This window comes from Miscanthus floridulus, chromosome 14 (assembly GCF_019320115.1).
Source record: "Miscanthus floridulus cultivar M001 chromosome 14, ASM1932011v1, whole genome shotgun sequence".
Taxonomy (NCBI): Eukaryota; Viridiplantae; Streptophyta; class Magnoliopsida; order Poales; family Poaceae; genus Miscanthus; species Miscanthus floridulus.
In genome coordinates this window covers 27329074-27348842 of record NC_089593.1, presented here as the reverse complement: position 1 = coordinate 27348842, position 19769 = coordinate 27329074, and the positions used below count along the sequence as shown (strand labels likewise).

The window sequence follows — 19769 nt, the reverse complement described above, 5'->3', positions numbered from 1 at the left end:
CTGTTGAAAGTCATTCAAATTACTTGTGGTACTTATTTAGGGGGAGCTCAGTTTCTATTTTGCACCATTGTGGACTAATAATTTTATCTAGCATTATTTGTAGTCCTTTAGATGAAAATTGATTTCATATATGGTATGATTATTTGACAAGTGAGGTCAACATGATGTTGTAATGCCATGTATTATCTCAGTGGTGATATTGTGGACTAACAAATTTATCTAGCATTATTTGTAGTCCTTTAGATGAAAATTGATTTCATATATGGTATGATTATTTGACAAGTGAGGTCAACATGATGTTGTAATGCCATGTATTATCTCAGTAGTGATATTGTGGACTAACAAATTTATTTAGTATTATTTGTAGTCCTTTGGATGGAAATTGATTTCATATATGGTATGATTATTTGACAAGTGAGGTCAACATGATGTTGTCATGCCATGTATTATCTCAGTGGTGATATTGTGGGCTCAAGGCAAAGGTATGTATTTACATACATGCATTGTAAGTGCATCTAAGGCCCTTTATATGCTAGTGTGTGCATTTGTGTGATATAGGATAGATATTTTTAAAAATCCCTAACTAGCATGTGTAGGTGGTGTGGTTTTTGAAAATCATGTGGTTTTTGGGTCTTTGTGGCCTAGTCATGTCATATTGTGATTATTGCTACCCTTGGTTGATTATTTGCCTAATCACATGTGACATGGTTCTCTCAAGTCCATAAAAATCCAAATCTCTCTCAAGTTTTGAAAATCATAAATTTGCCAAATATTCAAAAAAGATAAAATCAATTCTTGGCTAATTCATGTCCCCTAAGTGAGAATCCTAAGCCTATTTCAATTAATGCAAATATTATGCCTAGGAAGGTTTGTTATGGTACCTTATTGATTAGTATTGCAAAAAAAATTCTGCTATTCATACTAAGGCTATGCCTAAGTATGTTGCGTCTAACATGAGAGGACCCAAACTAGTTTGGGTACCATCGAAAAGTGGATGATCGTTTGTAGGTACCATGGCATTGGAGACTTGATTCAATGGAATTATTATTGTTCATCTTATGTTGAGTCAAGTATTGAAGCCTAATGCAATTCTATCCCAATGCCAAGTCAAAATTGAGTGAAGTCCATATGCTATCAACATATAAGTATCATATTCAAGTTGTGGGAATATATTGATATATTTGAAGGCCTAGAAATAAGTGGAGTTGAAGCTTGCAAAGATGATCATAAGCTATCAATGTATATCTCTTGTTGATCAATGTTTATTTGGGTGCATATGAGTTAATTGAATTGGATATATATGCATATGCTGCTTGCTATGAGATGTTTGAATGGATTAAATGCTTAAGTAATCAAGTTTGATGTTGGTTTGATTGGATATGTTCATAAGATTTCTTCTAGTAAGTGGTTTGAATGGACATATGTCTTGTGAGAGTATTCAAACAAGTTGATTTCAAGTTTAGTTCAATTTGGAGAAAAATAGCTCAATTATTGAAATCTGTCCAATATTGAAAATCTGAGCTAGCAGTGATCATAGACATGTTTGAGTAATCAAATCTATTTGTATTGGCTTGAAATTTGGTCTGAATGCTCTACACTTATGGTATTAGTTGCTGTGTAAATTTCATGAGATTTGGATAAGTGATACTTCGGATTTGGAGTAGATCTTGTCAGCTATAGTGCAGCAGTTTTCAGCATGTAGCTGTGTGGAAAGATATGAAATCTGATAGCAATATAGAAGTCCAAAGAAGCTCAAATTTTTATAGCTACTAGAAGACTTAGTGTTTCACATCTTCACCAAATTTTGTGGTTTTTGGATATGTATTTTGGGAGATATGATTTATTCTTTGAAGAGTACAGAATCTGCCAGGAAAGTGACAATTATTGGATTGATCAAAAGTCACTTAGATTCAAAGGTCCGCAAATTAGAATCATATCTATAAGTGATTGAGGTACCTATGTTTTGGTTTTGGTTTGAGATAGAAGCATGACAAATGATGAGTACAAGACAATTTGTTTGAAGAGTGTATCTGGTACACATTTGGTACTCAAGCTAGAGATCAAGACCAAGACCAAGATGAAGATGGAGTTTAAGTTCTAGTGATAATTGGAGATCTTTTGACAGAAAGAAAAGGACTTAAACAAGTAGAAAGAAAAGGACTTAAAGAAGGATTCAAAGTTATTCATCAAATTAAGTCCAACAATATGGATCAATCAAACAAAATCTTTCAAGTGGATAAAGTGATTTTCTTTCAAGTTATTTCAAGTGAGTATCAAGGATGGTTCTTTGGAGAGAGTTCACTTCGCCCTAGGCTTGGATGGCTAAAATCGAAGTGGTAATCTAAAGGGACATTTGAGGTACTTGGTTCAAGAAAATCAAGAGATTGGTCTAGAAAGCAAGCAACACCCAAAAGAGAACAAGTCATAAAATTTCAAGTGGTATCATGAAATTTCAAGTGTAATTACAAGTGGTGCATCTTTTAGTTCTCTCAAGCAAGCAATGATCAAAGAAGAAGCAAGCCAACCACAACAAGAAGAGTGCACTTGATCATTAGTGATTCTCAATTCATATGGTGAAGAATAGGAATTCAAAGAATTGGTATCTATTGGTCTTCACCAAGCTTATAATTGGACTTCATGGTGCTATTGGAGAAATGAATTGAAATCTATATGACTATCTTCCTCTCCAACATAGCAACGGTATCATTGTATTGTGCATGATCATTTTTCATCCCTTACTAGTATGCGGTTAGTGCATATAGTACATGCTTATAGGATCATGCATTACAAATGAAAATTTTTAGATTCATAGACTACCACTATTGCTTGAATGATTATATGGTCTAGTGGTTAGTGTATGAGTTTGTTCATGAGCTAGTGAACCCATGTACTTGATCTATTTTGAATTGCAAACAAGTGACAAGTACAACCTCTTTAAGATGACAAAGGGAGAGTGACAAGTAATATGACCGACGCCATGACAAAGGGGGCGAGTTTAATACAAAGGGGGAGAGATTAGTATAAAGTTTGAACCTTAAGCACCCTTTGTGCTTTGTGTGACCCTTTTTGGCGATAGATGACAAAGGGGAAGAGATATGATTAAAGCTTAAGGGGGAGAGATATGTTTAAAGCTTCAGGAGTGCAGCCTTGTGTCTAGCTATGAAAGGGGGAGAGTAGCTATGACAAGGGGAGAGATATGACTTGAGAAATCTTTGAGATGAGTGCTATGTGTGTGATATATATGATGTATTTACTTTCATAAGGACCATGCATGTTTTAGAGTGACTTTGTATGGTGTGATGCTTTCTGTTTAGTCTTGTGTGATATATCTTGTCATATGCATCACGGTTTTACTTTGTCACACACACATGCACCCCATGGATGCAATGATTTAGGGGGAGTCTCCTATATGTTTTAGTATGTGCAATTGACATTTGAGGTCATTTTGTGAATTCTAATCTTAAGCACATATTGAGGGGGAGCCTCTCATAAATCATTGAACCCAAAAGTTTAAATGTTTATATTCTTTTGTAAGCTTTAATCAAGTTGTCATCAATCACCAAAAAGGGGGAGATTGAAAGTGCATCTAGCCCTTTAGTGGGTTTTGGATGATTGAATGACAACGTGATTAAAGGACTAACCTATTTGCTAAGTGTGGATAGGTAATAGGTTATCTCACATGTACTTAATGAAAGCCAAAATAATGTGTTATTGTGTAAACAATCCAGTTCAAGTACAAGACAACAATGCAAATGGAATTCATGCAAATGCTTAATTATTGTGGGATTTCCATGTACTATATGAAAGCAAGCTTGTAAGAATTAATTAATGAGACATAAGGGATTGCATATGGAATGGTCTCATATTTGAAGCTTGCTAAATTGAAATGAAAAAGATGACAATACATGAATGGATGATTCAACATAAGATGTGACTTGATGGCTTGAGATGGTGAAGATAGCAAGGAAAGGCTTCAAGGTACTAAGCAAGGGTGAAGGGCAAGCGACGGCTTGGCGGCCGAAGAACCTAGCTAGGGTGAAGAAGGAAGTACTTGCATTTAGTTGAGGTACTAATCAAGCTATGATGGTCATGTTTATGTGGAGGATCAAATCACTATTGGAATGTTTGATGGAAGTGACTTGATACATTTTGGAGTTATTTATATTTGATGAATGGAATCAAGTCACGTGCTCAAGATGGCTATGCTCAAGTGACAAGATCAATATTGACATGTTGGCACCCTCACTTGATAAAGATTGAAAGACACGGCATCAATTTAAAGAAGATCAACTCAAAAGGTTTAATTTCATTTTTCTTTTGATCTTGAGTTAATAGGTATGCCGTACTATTAAGAGGGATGCCAGTTTAGGTGGTCTGAGGAAGATAGAGTGCTCAAGCATAATAATTAAATCAAAAGAGAGACTCTAGCACTTCACGAGCACATAGAATAATTTTCTGTGACTGTCGGTGTCGGAAGTCCCGACATAAGCCGGAACTCCCGACAGTCGGAAGTCATGACTCTTGCCGGAAGTGCTGACTCCCAGTCACAGCCTACGCGGTGACTGTGGACGTCGGAAGTCCCAACGTGAGTCGGAACTCCTAACAGTCGGAAGTCCCGACCCAAGCCGGGAGTCCCGGCATCGATGGTTCTACTGACCTGCTGTCTGTGCCCGTCGGAAGTCCCGACGATCGTCGAAAGTCCCGACGTTTGTTGGGAGTTTTGTCACTGACTTGACCTAGGCCGGGAGTCCCAGCATCAGTGGTGCTGACTGTTTGTTCAACTATGCACGTCGGAAGTCCCGACGAACGTCGAAAGTTCCGACCATCGAAAGTCTCGACGTTTGCCGGGAGTTCCGACACTGACTTGCACCCATGGACTTTTGATCTCGCGTGAATAGTGTTTTCTTCATACGTCGAAAGTCTCGAGATCTGCGTTGGAACTCCCGACGTAGATCTGAACGGTTAGATTTTGCCTTGGAGTATATATACCCATCTCCTTCCTTCTAACCGTTGCCCACTCATTTCATTGCGACGAACACTTGGCCAAAACAGCCCCAAGCATTCTAGGCTCGCCACTCTTCTCTCCTTTGCTTCCAACTTCGATTCCCAAAGGGTTTGAGTGGTTGGAGAGTGGATTGAGTGAGAAAATCACTTTGAGCAAGCTTGAGCACTTGATTTCTTTGTCAAACCGGTTTGATTTGCATTTGTTACTCTTGGGGATTTCCCCTAGCCGGCTAGGCGTCGCCCAAGAGCTTCCATCTTGTGGAAGAGCCTTGGGAAGTTTGTATTACCCTCGATTTCTAGTGAAGAAACTCAAGTGACCTTTGTGGTATCCTTGAGTGAGGCAAGGAGGTGGAAGAGACTCCGACCAAAGTGGTCACCTCAACAACGAGGACGTAGGAGCTCCTTTGTGGGGCTGCCGAACCTTGGGATAAATTCTTGTCTCCCGCATGCTTGTCGTTGTTGTGATTTGCTCGAAATTACTTGTATTTGGTTATCTCTCTCTCTCTAGCTATTTCTTAGGGTTTGGGACTCGATCTACGGAGTGGTGGCTTATCAACATCAAGAGAGTGACCCAACACCTTACCTTACCACTAGGAAGTGGGTTTGTAAGTTATCGGCATCACAAAGTTCATTTTAGCACTTGTAGTTCATTTCCCATAGGGGTCGGAAGTGCTGACAGTTTGCGTCGGAAGTTCTAACCCAAACTATCGGGACTTCTGACACATCGGAAGTTCTGACCCAAACGTCGGGACTTCTGACACGTCGGAAGTTCTAACTCAAACTGTCGGGACTTCCGACATTAGCTGACTAGTGCATTTTGATTCAACTCTTTGGTTGCAGCTGTTTGGCTCCCTAGGTTTATCTAGTATCTTTTATATACTTTGTGGCTAACTTGTGAGGGGTGATATTACTCTGATTTGGAGTTTCCATTTTGGAAACTCCTATTACTAATCGTTTCCGCTTTTAAAGGTGTTGATTTTTCAGAAACACCTATTCACCCCCTCTAGGCGGCATCCTAGGTCGTTTCACCACCCCCTTAGACGGAAGCCGCCCCTTCTCAGGCAAAGATGGCCAACACTGCCCCGGGCAGCCTCCAGCTCGACATCGCATTCCGGATTCACAAAAGGATCTGTAAGTCCTCCCCTCGCTTACCATCTCTCTCACTTAGGAACCGCCGCGGCATACAGGCACTCTCGGTGAGGAGGAAGGAGGAGAGACAATAGTTGGAGAACAGGTAAAGAACTGCGACAAAAAGCTCCCCCCTTCCCCCCTATTTAAGGAGGAGACGCGACAGCTGAAGAGGGGCAAAAGATCAGAACGAAAAACTCTCTCCCTTCCCCCATTCAATACGGATAGGAAACGATGGGACGCACACTGACCGACAGAACGACGCCTAGTCAGATGGAGCGTCGCCCGGTCAGGCAGAACATGGTCTGGGTACGGCCCACCACTACCGCACGACCAGGCGCGAGAGACGAAGCGTCACCACGTGCAGCGGGCTCTCCGCTTCCCCAGGCCAGACCTAGAAAAAACCCAAATGAGACCTCCGTCGGGGGAGATCATCGGGCCCCCTAAGTCGATCGAATCACTCAGGATAGACACCGAGACACAGGTAGGAAGCGAAGGGGCGCCCCATGTAGGCCATGCCGACTCCGTCACGAACGACGAAGCACGGGTCCCGGTCGGATGTTTCCGACTGAAGCTCTCCAAACCCCGTCACTCAAATCACCAAGGTAAAAACTACAAACCCTCTATTTCCTTATAATCATTTTATACATCCATACGCCCGTGCCTCCTGGACGATTTGGGCCCTAAACCGCCTAGGGGCTCGGGAACTAAGCATCGCACGTGCAGCGAAATGCATCACAACGCTCCGTGTTGCGTCACGAAGCGGCGGTTGCCTCATTCGACATGAGCAATCAATAGAGCCAGGGGAGAAAATCATAGATGAGCCCCGTGCGGCCCTCGCCCGGTCTGGCAGACTGGGTCATCTCAACCTTCTCGTTCGATCCTGAACCTCTCGCCAAGCCCACAGAATCTCCATCGAGGGGAGGCCGTTAGGCCACCCGGGTCGGTCTCCGGAATGACCCAGGCATCTACCGGGTTGCAGGTAAAGGAGTAGTGGAATGTCACAAGAGGGCTATGCTGACCCCATCACGAACGACGGACCCGGATTCCACTCGATCACACCCATTAGCGATCTCACCGAGCACGTCACTCGAGCCCGAGCGATCAGGACAAGCAACAAAACTCAGCCCCTCTAGTTGTGAGGAACCGAGGATGGGGTAACGCACACCACTCACACCGACCCCCACTAAGGCTCGACAGGGCTCGAGGGCTCAAGATACGAAAAGCCTGGGTTTGCGACCCCGATCTCGCCCCATCCGGCTACGCTTCCGACTGTACTCCAAACACCTGGGTCTGCGACCCCGATCTCGCCCCATCCGGCTACGCTTCCGACTGCGCTCCAAACACCTGGGTCTGCGACCCCAATCTCGCCCCATCCGACTACGCTTCCAACTACGCTCCAAACTCCAGGGTCTGCGACCCCGATCTGCGCTCTAAAGCACCTAGGTCCGTGACCCCGATCTCACCCCACGGCTCCGCCTCACCCGATCCAACGACGCGCATCGACGCCAGGATAAGTGAGCTCTGTCTCGTCCAAACTAACTTCCTCACCTGATCACACGGCGCGCATCGACGCTAGGATCAGTGAGCTTTGTCTCGTCCAAACTAACTTCCTCGCCCGATCTCATGGCGCGCACCAACGCCAGGATCAGTGAGCTTTTGTCTCAAAAACTCTCAAAACAACTAAAAACACCTCGGCTGCACAACAATGCCTTGGTTAAAACAAACTCCGTCCCAACTAAAAACACGCACACACGCCCGCTACCGAACAACCCCTAGACGGTTCTGCCCGAACCGCCCAGGGGCTCGGGGGCTACACCCTCGGGTGCACTCGCGCGCACCCGCCGTCAAAAATAAAATCCCCCGGATGATTCTACCCGAATCACCCAAGGGCTCAGGGGCTCCTGTCGGGTTCATAAACCCGGGGTCCCTCGGGGACCGGCTTCCACGCCAAAGCTCAGCCCAAACAGACAACACACAACTCATGGCCCGACCCAATGGTCTAAAACGACAGGCCGAAAGGGCGGACCAGTCACTAACCGGAAGGTCTGGCCGAAGAGAAACAGCGCCCGCTTGTCGACTACTTCGGCCCACCTTTCCGACCGGAGTGCTCGCTTTGGACTCCGACCGCCTCCGGACGGCCTCTCCAATCGGAAGGCCTGGCCCAAAACGCTACTCCCGACTCCGACCCCGCGTCTCCGACCGGGGGCCGCAGGAACCCTGCTCAACACTCTTCTCCGGCTGGCACGACCAGGACCGGCTGGAGCCGTCCGACCGGGGACGCCCGCTCGGAAGGAACCAGGGGACAAATAGAGAAAGTAAGCCAGGGCGCACAAGTCAAACCACGATACCAGGGACCATACCTTGTGCACCTGTAGAAACAGTACTCTACAACCACCCTGACACAAATAGTATTATAGGCGCTGACATTTTCCTCTACAGTATTGTAGGCGCCGTTAAAACTCCCGTACGGTAAGGCCCCCCACGTGCCTCCGGGTACCGATAGTGTTGTGGGCGCCGGGATTTACCGTATGGGGTGAATGTGGTGACACTCCTCACATGCCTCTAGGCATCAAACAGTATCTACACGTACCGACGTCTACCATTCCTGAAGAAGGCAAACACAACCTCCTACATGCATCTGACATTCTACAGTAACATCAACAGTGTTGTACGCACCTACCATTATCTTGTACCCGCCGGCATGGGCAACAAAGCTCAGTAGCATACGTACCCTCACTTGTAAAACCATCCCCTTTATCTATAAAAGGGGATGCGCTCCCTCCAACAAAGGAGAAGCTTTTCTCTCTCTATGGGCCCCTTTGAAGAGCCTTTCTCAGATTCATTAGGTCAACCAAGTTCTCTAGTCCACAACCACAGAACCACCAGGTTCGGACCTCAAGCACACGCTTGAACACTTAGCCCATAACGTAGCTCCAGTCGCTCTCGGCCCTTCCGACCGGACCTCTTGTACACCCCATCTTTCTCCTTCTCGTTTGTAACCCCACTGCAGACTTCGAGCACCTGGGCTCAGGAATAAAGTCACCGACCGACTCAGACTGGACGTAGAACACGTTGCCTGAACTAGTATAAACCCTGTGTCATTGAGTGCTAGGCCACCTCCGATCACAACGTACGGCAAAACTATAAATATTCACTAGTTGGTCACATTCTGCACCGACATTGTGGGTTCAGAGATTGTTGACAGAGTTGAAAGTTCAGCACCCTTCCACGGCTCGGCTATGGTGTGACAACCTTGGAGCCACGTATCTATCAGCAAATCCTATATTTCATGCAAGGACGAAGCATATTGAAATCGATTTCCACTTTGTCAGAGAAAGGGTGGCTCAAAAGTTGTTAGACATTAGACATATTTGCTCAGGTGATCAGTAAGCAGACGGGTTTACAAAATCTTTACCATTAGCTAAATTGATCCAATTTAGGAGCAATCTCAATCTTGTGGCCGGTTGAGATTGAGAGGGGGTGTTAAGATGATCACGGTTTCTATACCTAGCGCAGATATGGTATTCTGTTGCTTTCTTGTATCTCAAGTAGATAGATAGATCTTGTTGTGATCTTTATCTTGTTGTAATCCTAACTGTGTACAAGCCACATGGGGGCTTGTTCCCGGCCTATATTAACATGAAGTCGAGACCCTAAGGGGCAACTCGTTCACTCAACTTCACACCTCCACCTCGTCGACGACCAGGGCTCAGCAACGCCCGTTGGTGTGGAGTTCTTGATTTCTTCTTATGATAGAATAAAGGAAGAAGAAACAATGGATTTATTGATTTGATTTGAGGAGTTGTTGCCTTATTGAGGTCGTTTGATTTGGATTTACATGATATTTGGGATTTGTATGGTATTTGGATATTGGAGGGAGAGAGGCTATATTTGTTATTTATTTATTTTGTTTATAAAAAATGGAGACAAAAAATCATGTACACAACCGAACGTGGGTTTCTATTTGAGGGAGAAAAACAGAAAGAAACAAAAAAAAACCCAGAAAAGAACATTCGGATGGAAATGTATTCCACTCAAAAAAAAAAGAAAGAAAAACAGACGGTTCTATAATGACCGAGACTAGATTAGACGAAAAACTATTGGGTGCAGAAATTTTGCCTCTTATTATTAGAGAAGAAGGAATAGATTAGGTGCAACTCAACAGCCGTTTTAGTGCATGTACGCCGATAACTGTGCTGCAGTGCAGCAAGCCTGCAAATTTGTTTGCCTCTGTATGTCCGCGTGCTCGTCGGCCGTTGCTCCCGCGCCTGCGGAAGCGATCTGTGAAACCCAGCAGGGGCGGCCCGCCGTGCATCTACGCCCCTGCAGCGGATCGGGTTCGGGCGGATATCCATGGGTTTCGGGTCTGTAGGTTTTGGTTTTGGTGTCTAGTTTTTGCCCATGGATTTTCAGCCTGTTCGTTTGGCTGTGGCTTGTCGTAAACGATCGTAAATTTTCAGCCGGAATAGTATTTTTCTCTCACACAAATCAGCCAGCAGTACTTCTTCACGAACCAGCAACGATACGAACCAGCCAACCGAACAGGCTGTTTAAGGTTCGGATACCCGAAATACCGTGGGTTTGGGGCGGATCCTCAATTTCACCCGTGGAGCTCCATCGGGCCCAAAAGAATCAGCCCATTAGAAGCCCAATTAAAAACCCTAAATATATAAGCCTGAAATCCTCATCTATTCCTCAATCCCTTAGCGTCAGCGGCTCAGCCCGCACCCGCAGCCCCGCGTCCGCATCCCACCAGGCGCCAGGCGTAGCGCAATTAGGCACCCCGCGTCCCCGACTCCCCGCACCCCGCACGAGAGCACGGTGGCCGCACCCACCCAACGGGCGACGGCGGCTCGTCCGCTTTGGTGCTTCCCCTCATCCCGTTCGCGACCTTGCCGGCTCCCCAGTCCTCTACTCCTCCAGTTGGCAGTCGCCCTCTCTCTCTCGGTCACGGACGCGGAGTGCCCCAGTCGGCGGCTCCTCACGACGGCACGGCGCTCGGTCCTCGGCGACGGGCGGCTTCCTTGGCCCTGCTCCCGCATCCGCTAGCTGCCAGCAGCCGGCGCCGCCAGGCACACGGCGCGGGCACACCCAGCAGGCGCCCGCCGGCGCACGCCGCCGGCACGCTGGATTGGGGAGGCGTCGGCTGTGGATTTGCGAATTTTTTTCCGGGTTTCAGATTATCCGTCAGGTTTCGGGATCCCTAGGTTTTGGGATAGATTTTCACCCGAATTGGTTTCGGTTTCGGATTCGGGTTTTAGTGCAAGTTTCGATTTTAGGTGTACAGACACTCCAGCCGATCCGAACCTACCCCGTTGCAAGACTGGGCCGAAGAAGAGCCCATGATTCCATAACCTCATCACCCTCACTTGCTATTGGCGGGAAAAATCCCTTTCTCCCGCGCCTTTTCCCGTTCCCCTCCGCCTTCTCTATTACTCTCTGTTCCATTCTCACTTCCGCGACACGAAACCCCAAGCAAGTGCACGGAGAGGCGAGCCAACCCACCCAGCGATGCCTCCCAAGCGCAAGTCCCCAGCGACGGCTGCCCCTGCGGCGGGGTCCCCGAGGAAGACGCGGAGCATGGCTGCTGCAGGGAAGCGGGGAACGGAGCCTGCTCCGGCGAAGGCAGTGCCAGCTAAGAAGGAAAACGAGGCGGCGGTTGCCGAGCCGAAGGCTAGGAAGAGAGCCAAGAAAGTCGAGGCGGTGACGGTGGCCACCGAGCCGAAGGGGAGGAAGACAGGCAAGAAGGAAGCCGAGGCGGCGGCGCCAGCGGCAGAGGAGGAGGATGTGGGTGATGCGGTGGCAGGGGGGAAGCGTGTCATTGTCGAGGCCTGGTGAGTGCCTTCGTGTGTACTTTCCGGATATGCGGTGATTTGGCTGCTGACAGAGATAACAGATGATTTTGGGGGGACACGGGAAAAGATGGGATTTAGGTTATTTTGTTCTCATTTGATTTCCCTTATTTTTTTTTCTGCCGGAGGAACAACGATATGCTGGTCTTTTAGCAAGGAAAAGCGGGTGAATATATAGTGATAAACACAAATTGGAAGGAACAGACAATATGTGGTGTGGGCTTGTTTTTCTTTGCAGTTGTGAGGTGTCGTCAGTGATTAATGCAATATAAGTTGGAATACACATTCTTTAGGGCCCATTCGGTTCAGGCAAAACCACGCCAGGAATCATTCCATCTACTGAAAGCTTATACAAATTAAATAGCGATTCCGACCAGGAACTCTTCCTGCCAGTCGTTCCTGATAAAACGAACGGGGCCTTACATTGACAAACAATATGAGGAAGTAAGTTGTCCTGTGTACTTTTTATTGTTTTCATAGGAACAACAAATGGACTTAATTTTTTTTTTAAAATAGTTTTGAAGATGAAGAATGTATGCAACTCTATCCATTGCAGGCTATGCAATGTCACTGATCCAAACACATTTTTTATTTCTCATGTCTGCAGGCTATAAAAATCACCTCTATTTTTCAAGACAATCTCACTTTGTAATAGCTAGTCCATAGTCACATAAAACAGGTTCACTACCATCTTCAATCTAATCTCACTTCGTAATAGCTAGTCTGTGTTATCTATAATCTCATCTTAATAATTAATTTTACAATGCTTAGGTTTGTTGAATCCCTAGCTAGGATCTGACCTTGATATGGTCCTTGAAATATGTTTGTAGAAACTTTCTGGTATTTTGATAGCGTCCTACTTTATTTGACTGGTCATGTTGGTTAATTGCAAGGACTTGCCTATTTCCTTTCTATTGTAGATGTTTTGCTTTGACCTTTCATCTAATATTTTCTTATATATGGGCGTACCCAGTGCAGAGAGCTCCCGCTCTGTGCGGGGTCTGGGGAAGGGTGTCAGTGGCAAGCCTTACCCTCGCCTGTGCAATGCGAGGAGACCGCGACTCGAACCCGGGACCTTCCGGTCACAGGCGGTAAGACTCTACCGCTTGCACCAGGCCCGCCCTTCATAATATTTTCTTATATATACTACAAGAAATTATTTATTTCTTGTATAAGTTTTAGTATATTTTAAAAATAATGCTATTTCAGAGACCTGTTGTCACAGTCCTAGACCGCCAAATCACAGTTACAGCAATATTTGATTGTTTGGGGATTCAATCTTAGGGGAATAAAAGGGAATTGGGTAGAGGAAGCAAAGAGTCAGAGAGATAACAAGTACGAACAGCAGGGAGAGGTTCTTGGTGAGAGGTGAAAGATGACTCAAGATTCTCGTTCTGTTCGATCCTGTCTCTGAACGTTGTTCCTTGCTTTTGTAGCTAGAGTCCTTCAGCCCAGCCCACTTAGGTAGCCCGGTCTTGGCCCACATGGCCACATGTCAGCCCAGTCCATGACACCTGTCATCAGATTACAGTTTCTCATCCAATTTTACAAACTACACTTCTATGGTCATTAGTGTCACAGAACTGCAGTTTATAGAATCTATCCACTTTATCAGGTCATATTGCAAAACTAAATTTTATTCTCATTCAGCAGCTTACTATGTTGTTTCGGAAAAATGTTTAGTTTTGCAATATGGTAGCATAAGAAGATGGGTGTATTTTTGTGATTTTGTTTTTTAATGTCCAGATTTGCATGATATGGATGTAGGTTCTGCAGTAAGATTTCCAATCTTAGAACATTTATTTGAAGTTTACTCAAATTTATTATTCAAGTCTTTGAAAAAAAATTGAATACATCATTGCTGAAATGCATGGTGAATTTGAAATAGTAATGTATATTTGGCTAAATTGGGTCTGCTTTTAGATTCTATGATGATTTGATCTAGTCATAGCATTTTCATTCTGTTATCTCAACCTTGTTATCCTGTTTTCCCATGATATATATATAGTTCACCAATTTCAGTAGATAGTTTCTATTTGGAACAAAGGAAACGGGGTTCCATTTCTTTTTCTGTAGAACAGAAGATTGGAGGATTATTCTATTTACTGCTGGGAACCTGGAGTAGGTTTAATGTAGGGTTACTCTTTTATGTATGAGTTTTTTGTTAGGTGGACAAAACTGGGAAAATACGAACTTTTTTCAAATTGGAAAAGGGTGTGGTGGTTATCAAACTTCTTGTTTTCCTCTTCTGTATATTGTCACAGTTTCCCCTGCTGTGTGGATAATAAACCAAAAAAAAGTAGGTAGTGTTTCTTTCTCCTGTGGTCTTGCATGTCAGCAAGTTTAATAGTCAAAATAGAGTTTTTTATTAGCATTAAACTTTGCAACAAATCTGGGTGAAGTTAAGCATTATGGATCTGTGTTTAAAAAAGGGAAGTTAGGCAGTGCCTAGTTGCTAGGCAGAGTAATACCGTTTTGTTGACACCTAGGCATTTTCTCTATGTATTTCCCTGTTCTCTCTGTTATTTTGCTCTCATCTCTGAATCCCCCCTCCACCCACCACACACACACACACACACACACACACACACACACACACGCGCGCGCGTCTTCATTTAACATGCAAAAAGTACAATCAAGAAGGCTTGCCTTGTCACTTAGCAGTCTGTATTGCCTGTCTAGTGCCTAGCACCTTCTGTAACATTGTTTTTGAGGTCACATGTCAGCAAATTTTGTTTCGGGGACAACACATTGCAAGGAATAGTTGCCTTCATTAGTTGAAGGCTTCCATTTGTTTCATCGTTCTTAATATATTTATTCCTGTCAATGCACTTTATTTAGAGATACTGAGCTGCAACTTTGGTTATAGTTCTTCTTTCTGCTATTCTATAGCACTCAATGCAGACAGTTTAAGATCCGAGCTCAGAAGGTGAAGGAGGACCTGGAAAGTTCTGTTCCGGGGGTGTCTGTGATAATCAACCCTCAGAAGGTATCCATACTGTGTTAATCGTCATGATCTTTGCCAAACCGTGGGTTTGTGTGATACCCTAAAACAGCTTCCATGTACATCCTACTTTCTTGATGGCCATTATACTGTTTTTTTTAATCCCCAGCCACGCCGTGGTTGCCTTGAGATACGTGAAGAAGGTGGCGAAGTGTTCATATCATTGTTGGTAATATTCTTAACTGTCATTTTCCTAAATCATATAGGTTCTCAGTGTGCTATATGTATTTTGTCTATTTTAGAGCTATTTATTATCTGAGGCCTATGCCAAATTCTATCTAATGATCTCATGGTAACATTTGACACATTTTTGTGCATAGCAATTAGCCTCAGACAGCACAGCCCATTATCCCATACTAGAGTGATTCATAAAATTTGACTTTAAAATACAAAATTCAAACATGTACCATTTTTGCTAACCATTTGTCCACTGTGTTACTTATGATAAAACCTTCCAAACAAAAGTTGCATACATTTAAATTATTCAGTATCAGCTTACCAAATTGTTGTACTTCTTTTCATTCTGCCATATGGAAAATCATATGGCGCCTAGGGGTGTTGGCGCCCTCGTTAGCTAAAATACCTTGTTACAATGTTTCAAAAATCATCATAAAAATCATGTATGTAGTACACCTAAAGTTAAGTGTAGCCGCAACAATTTAGATTGAAATTCATCTTTGATTCTGAGAATAAAAAACAAAAGTGTCAATGTCAGCACATGATGAACAGTGCCAAGTTGATTGCTTGTCTAATTTGTTTCTTGGCATCTTAGGATTGATTTCAAACTAAATTGTTGCGGCTATATTTAACTTTATGTGTACTGCATACATGATTTTTCTGATGATTTTTGAAACATTGCAACATAGTATTTAGCTAAGGAGGGCGCCAGCCCCCTGGGCACCAAATCTGCACTCCTGCTAGATATTTGGCTTCATTCCATGCTATACATTGTTCCTTAGAAGAACGTTAGAAAGGTTAAGATGAATAAATAGTAGTTTGCACCATCTAAGATGTCATGACGTTCTGAAAACAGTAGGGATAGCCCATCTTTGCATGTAATACCATAATGATGACATCCACATGATTTCATTTGGTTTATTTAAAACTGCATTTGATGCACAGAACATGCCACGCCCCTTCGCACCAATGAAGAAGCTCGACATGGACAAGGTTATCAAGGACATCGCCAAGAAAATCTCCTAAATCATGTTGGCTGGCTATGGCAGGTTGACACTATTTTGTGCTTGAAATCTTCAAGCTAAGCTCGTAACCTTCAAAGTGTATGGTGTACGCGTAACTTAGGTCACCATTAGTGGCATTTCCTATTGCATTGGCCATGTGCCCATGTCTCTCGTAGAATTTAAACCCAGTGTTCAATGGAGTTAATACATGCAAAATTAGTACCTGTGGCCTGTGGCTATGTGTAACCTATATCTTTGCTTGTGTTTCATTGCTGGAGGTATATCATTTTCTGGTATATGCAATATGTCCTGAAGATTAGGTGACTTCTGATCTACGCTGTTCTCTGCCTCCTGCGTACGGAGCTTCGGAGTTTGAATTGTTCAGGTCGGTGAAAATCTACTTTTTCTTGGTATATAAGAGCATCTCCAAGACTGTTCAAAGAAAAAAAAATAAAAAGCCAAAAAAAAAATCATAGTTTTGGGTGGTTATACATGCCATGTCATGTCATCACGCGGATACTTTCCTGCTGCCTAAAACATGCCATGTCATATTTTTTCTCCAAGAGTCTTATTTTTTGAGCCTAAAACATGCCATGTCATCACGCGAATACCACACATCAAGGCCAGCTACCTCCCGCTCCTCTCAGCGGGATATCCAGGACTTCTGTGGCTAGTGCAGCCGTCCGATTAGTACCGTGTGAACCGCCTTTCAAACGAAACGACGGACAAGATCTCTCTCCGCCCTGGACGCGGCCACGATCGTGTCCATCTCGCCGTGCCTGCCGCACGTGGCGGCCGTGGCGCCGCCGCTGGCTGGCTCCCCGCCCGCACCCACCGACGCCTGCTGCGTCGCCTTCCTCCGCGCCGTAACCCCGTCGGCGGCGGGAGGCGGAGAGGAGGGCTGCCTATGCCACCTGCTCCGCAACCCGCTTCTCCTCGGCTTCCCCATCGACGCCGCCAGCCTCGCCGCGCTCCTCCCTGCCTGCGCTGCGGGAAACGCCTTTGCCGCCGCCACCCTCTTCGCCGACGCCTGCCGTGGTGAGGGAGTCACGCCCCCTCGTGCCTTTCTCCCCTCTCGCACCATGATTGAAGAATCATCTGTGTTGTTGCGTCAGGTTCCTGGACACGTTCTCGTCGCAATGCTGCTGTCTTTGCGCGCTTTTGCTGTGTACAACCGCATATGGAGGACTAGCTCAAGTTGTGGATGACAAATAGCACTGGCTTGCTTGCTGCCTCCTAGACGCGCCATTCTCGTTCAGTTCTCTGCTAGTCGTCAATTTTTTTTTCTTTCAAATTTTAGGGACTCTGTTTTGTCCTCACATTAATTGCTGCTGCAATAGTAGTATTTCTGCTCTTTGATACTGGTTCTTAGCATGATTTTCTTTTTGGCTTCAAGTCATATCCAGTCGTTTGGCAGATAAGTATTTTAGAATTCCTTGCTTGAGTTAGATTGTATGCGAGTCAGACAGGTTCTCTCATTTTAGTTTGTGTTCCTACTTCTTAGGGCCTGTTTGATGCATAGGGCTAATTATTAGCCAGCTAATTTTTAGCCCAAATTAGCTCTAGCCTATCCAAACAGGAAGCTAATATGTGACCTAATTTAGGCTAATTTTTAGCCTCAACTAGTAACTAGGCTTAGCTGATTCAAATAGGCCCTTAGCAGGACTCGTTCATTTGTTGTGTTGCTTATCAACCGTTGTTTCGTGTTGTAGTGGAAAGGCAGCTAGCATGTTTCATTCTTGTAATATAAGGCAACATTACTTTTTTCACCCTTCTCTTTCATAATTTAAGATACACCATTAGTTTGGCATGTGCTAAACAAAATGTTTCTTTGGAACCATGATTAGTCATCTACTAATCTTAATAAATTTTTGACGCTTCGATTTATGAGAGTCCTTTCTGTTCTCAAAGAAATTTATTGTAACAATGTGATAGTTCTGTCTTGTCTTCATGTCATATCCTGATGCTAAATCTTCAAGTCATATCCTGATGGTTTAGCAGGAGACAAACATTACCTGATGCTTGGCAAATTTGTCTCTCTTACTATAAGTTCACCTATTTTTGTTATGTTAGAAGCTGCCATCTTTCTTCTTGACATGCAGATCGCGCATGTACTGCTTGTGGTGTTTATCCTAATCATATGACTGAACAAGATAAAGAGTATAAAAAAGAGATAAGAGTATAATATTGCACAATCCATTAACTTCTCACTGATCATTTTGTTGTTTCATTTCCTGAACATAGAACTGAAGGCGCTGCCGGAATTGCATTTCATGCCCCGGTCAACAACCAGGCAAGAAATTTCCCCATGTGAACATATTTCTTCAGATTACCACTCCATTTTTTTTAAAAAAAGGTTCTCACTGCTTTTCTGTCCACACAAATGTTAGTTTGTTGTGCAATTACAGTTTAGTATCTTAACTACACGACACATCATGTGATGCACATTTCATAGTTCATAACTCTTTAGTACTTTGTGTTATTGTTTATATTAACTATTCTTACTGTGTCGTAATAAAGAATGCTTTGTAATTTGTGTTAGAGTTAAATGCACCAGAGGTCCATTAACTTGTGAGCAGGTTTCAGTTAAGTCCATCAACTTTGAAAGTGGATTTTTAGGTCCATAAACTTTTTTTGTCGTATCATTTAGGTCCATACCTCTCCACGTTGGCTTCTCACGCTGATGTGGCTTGCTGACTTGTCCATGTGAAACAGCACTTGACCAATGCATTTCCTCAAACAGGCTGTGGGCATGATGCAGGCCGTCACCGGCGCAGATACCACCGGGTTGCCGCTTGCTGCCGCGCCACTGCCAGATCTCGGACATGGAAAATTTGTCGCCGCGCGCGAACACCTTCTTGCCTTGATGCTCGTCATGGCTGCTGCTCGCCGCGGTTACTGCCGCGCTGGTCCTGCACGCGTGCCCGCGCCGCCCGCATTGCTAGTGGCGCCGGTGCTGGACTCGGCATCGTCGTCTGCGTTCTTGAACCGGCCGAGCCTAACCGGAGCATGACGCTGCTCGCGGCCTCGGCGTCTGGCGCCTGGTCCTGCTGCGGCTTCTGCTCCTGGACGTCCGGGACGACAGATGATGTCGCGTCCGCGGCGGCGGCGAGGTGACGCGCGGAGAGCTTGGTGCGGCAGAGTGGGCATGTGGCGCTGGAGCGGAGCCAGACGTGGATGCCAACGGATGATGGCGCGTCCGCGGCTACGGCAAGCTGCCGCTGGGCAACCGCATGGCCTGGCGCGGCGACTCCGGCCTCAGCGACGGTGCCCAGCACAAATGCACAATGTAATGCCAGTGCGGCGACAACGTCAAGTTCGGCCTACCCATGGCGTTCACCACCACGATGCTGGCCTGGAGTGTAGTGCACGTTAAGTTCGGCCCTCAAGAACGCGACCGTGACGAGCATCATGAACTCCTCCGATCCACGGCTGGAACGAACCCTCGACGAAGACGACGGGCTACAGAATAAGGACGCCTACTTGCCGAAGGAGTACGTGCAGCGTGCAGGCCGCAGCCGTGTCCGTCTCCAACCTGGGGCCCTAGCCTCAGGAGCTCTTCGAGGATGAGGTGGCCCATGAGCCGTACCACATCTT

General features: G+C 45.2%; 1 protein-coding gene across 1 annotated transcript; it reads left to right on the top strand.

The window, feature by feature from the left end:
* The first annotated feature begins 11583 nt into the window (after nt 1-11583).
* Nucleotides 11584-16436, top strand: LOC136506084 (uncharacterized). The gene is made up of 4 exons (XM_066501209.1): nt 11584-11969; nt 14880-14976; nt 15101-15160; nt 16114-16436. The coding sequence occupies exons 1-4, from the start codon at nt 11647-11649 to the stop codon at nt 16192-16194; spliced, it is 561 nt and encodes a 186-aa protein (XP_066357306.1). The 5' UTR covers nt 11584-11646; the 3' UTR covers nt 16195-16436.
* Nucleotides 16437-19769: the final 3333 nt, after the last annotated feature.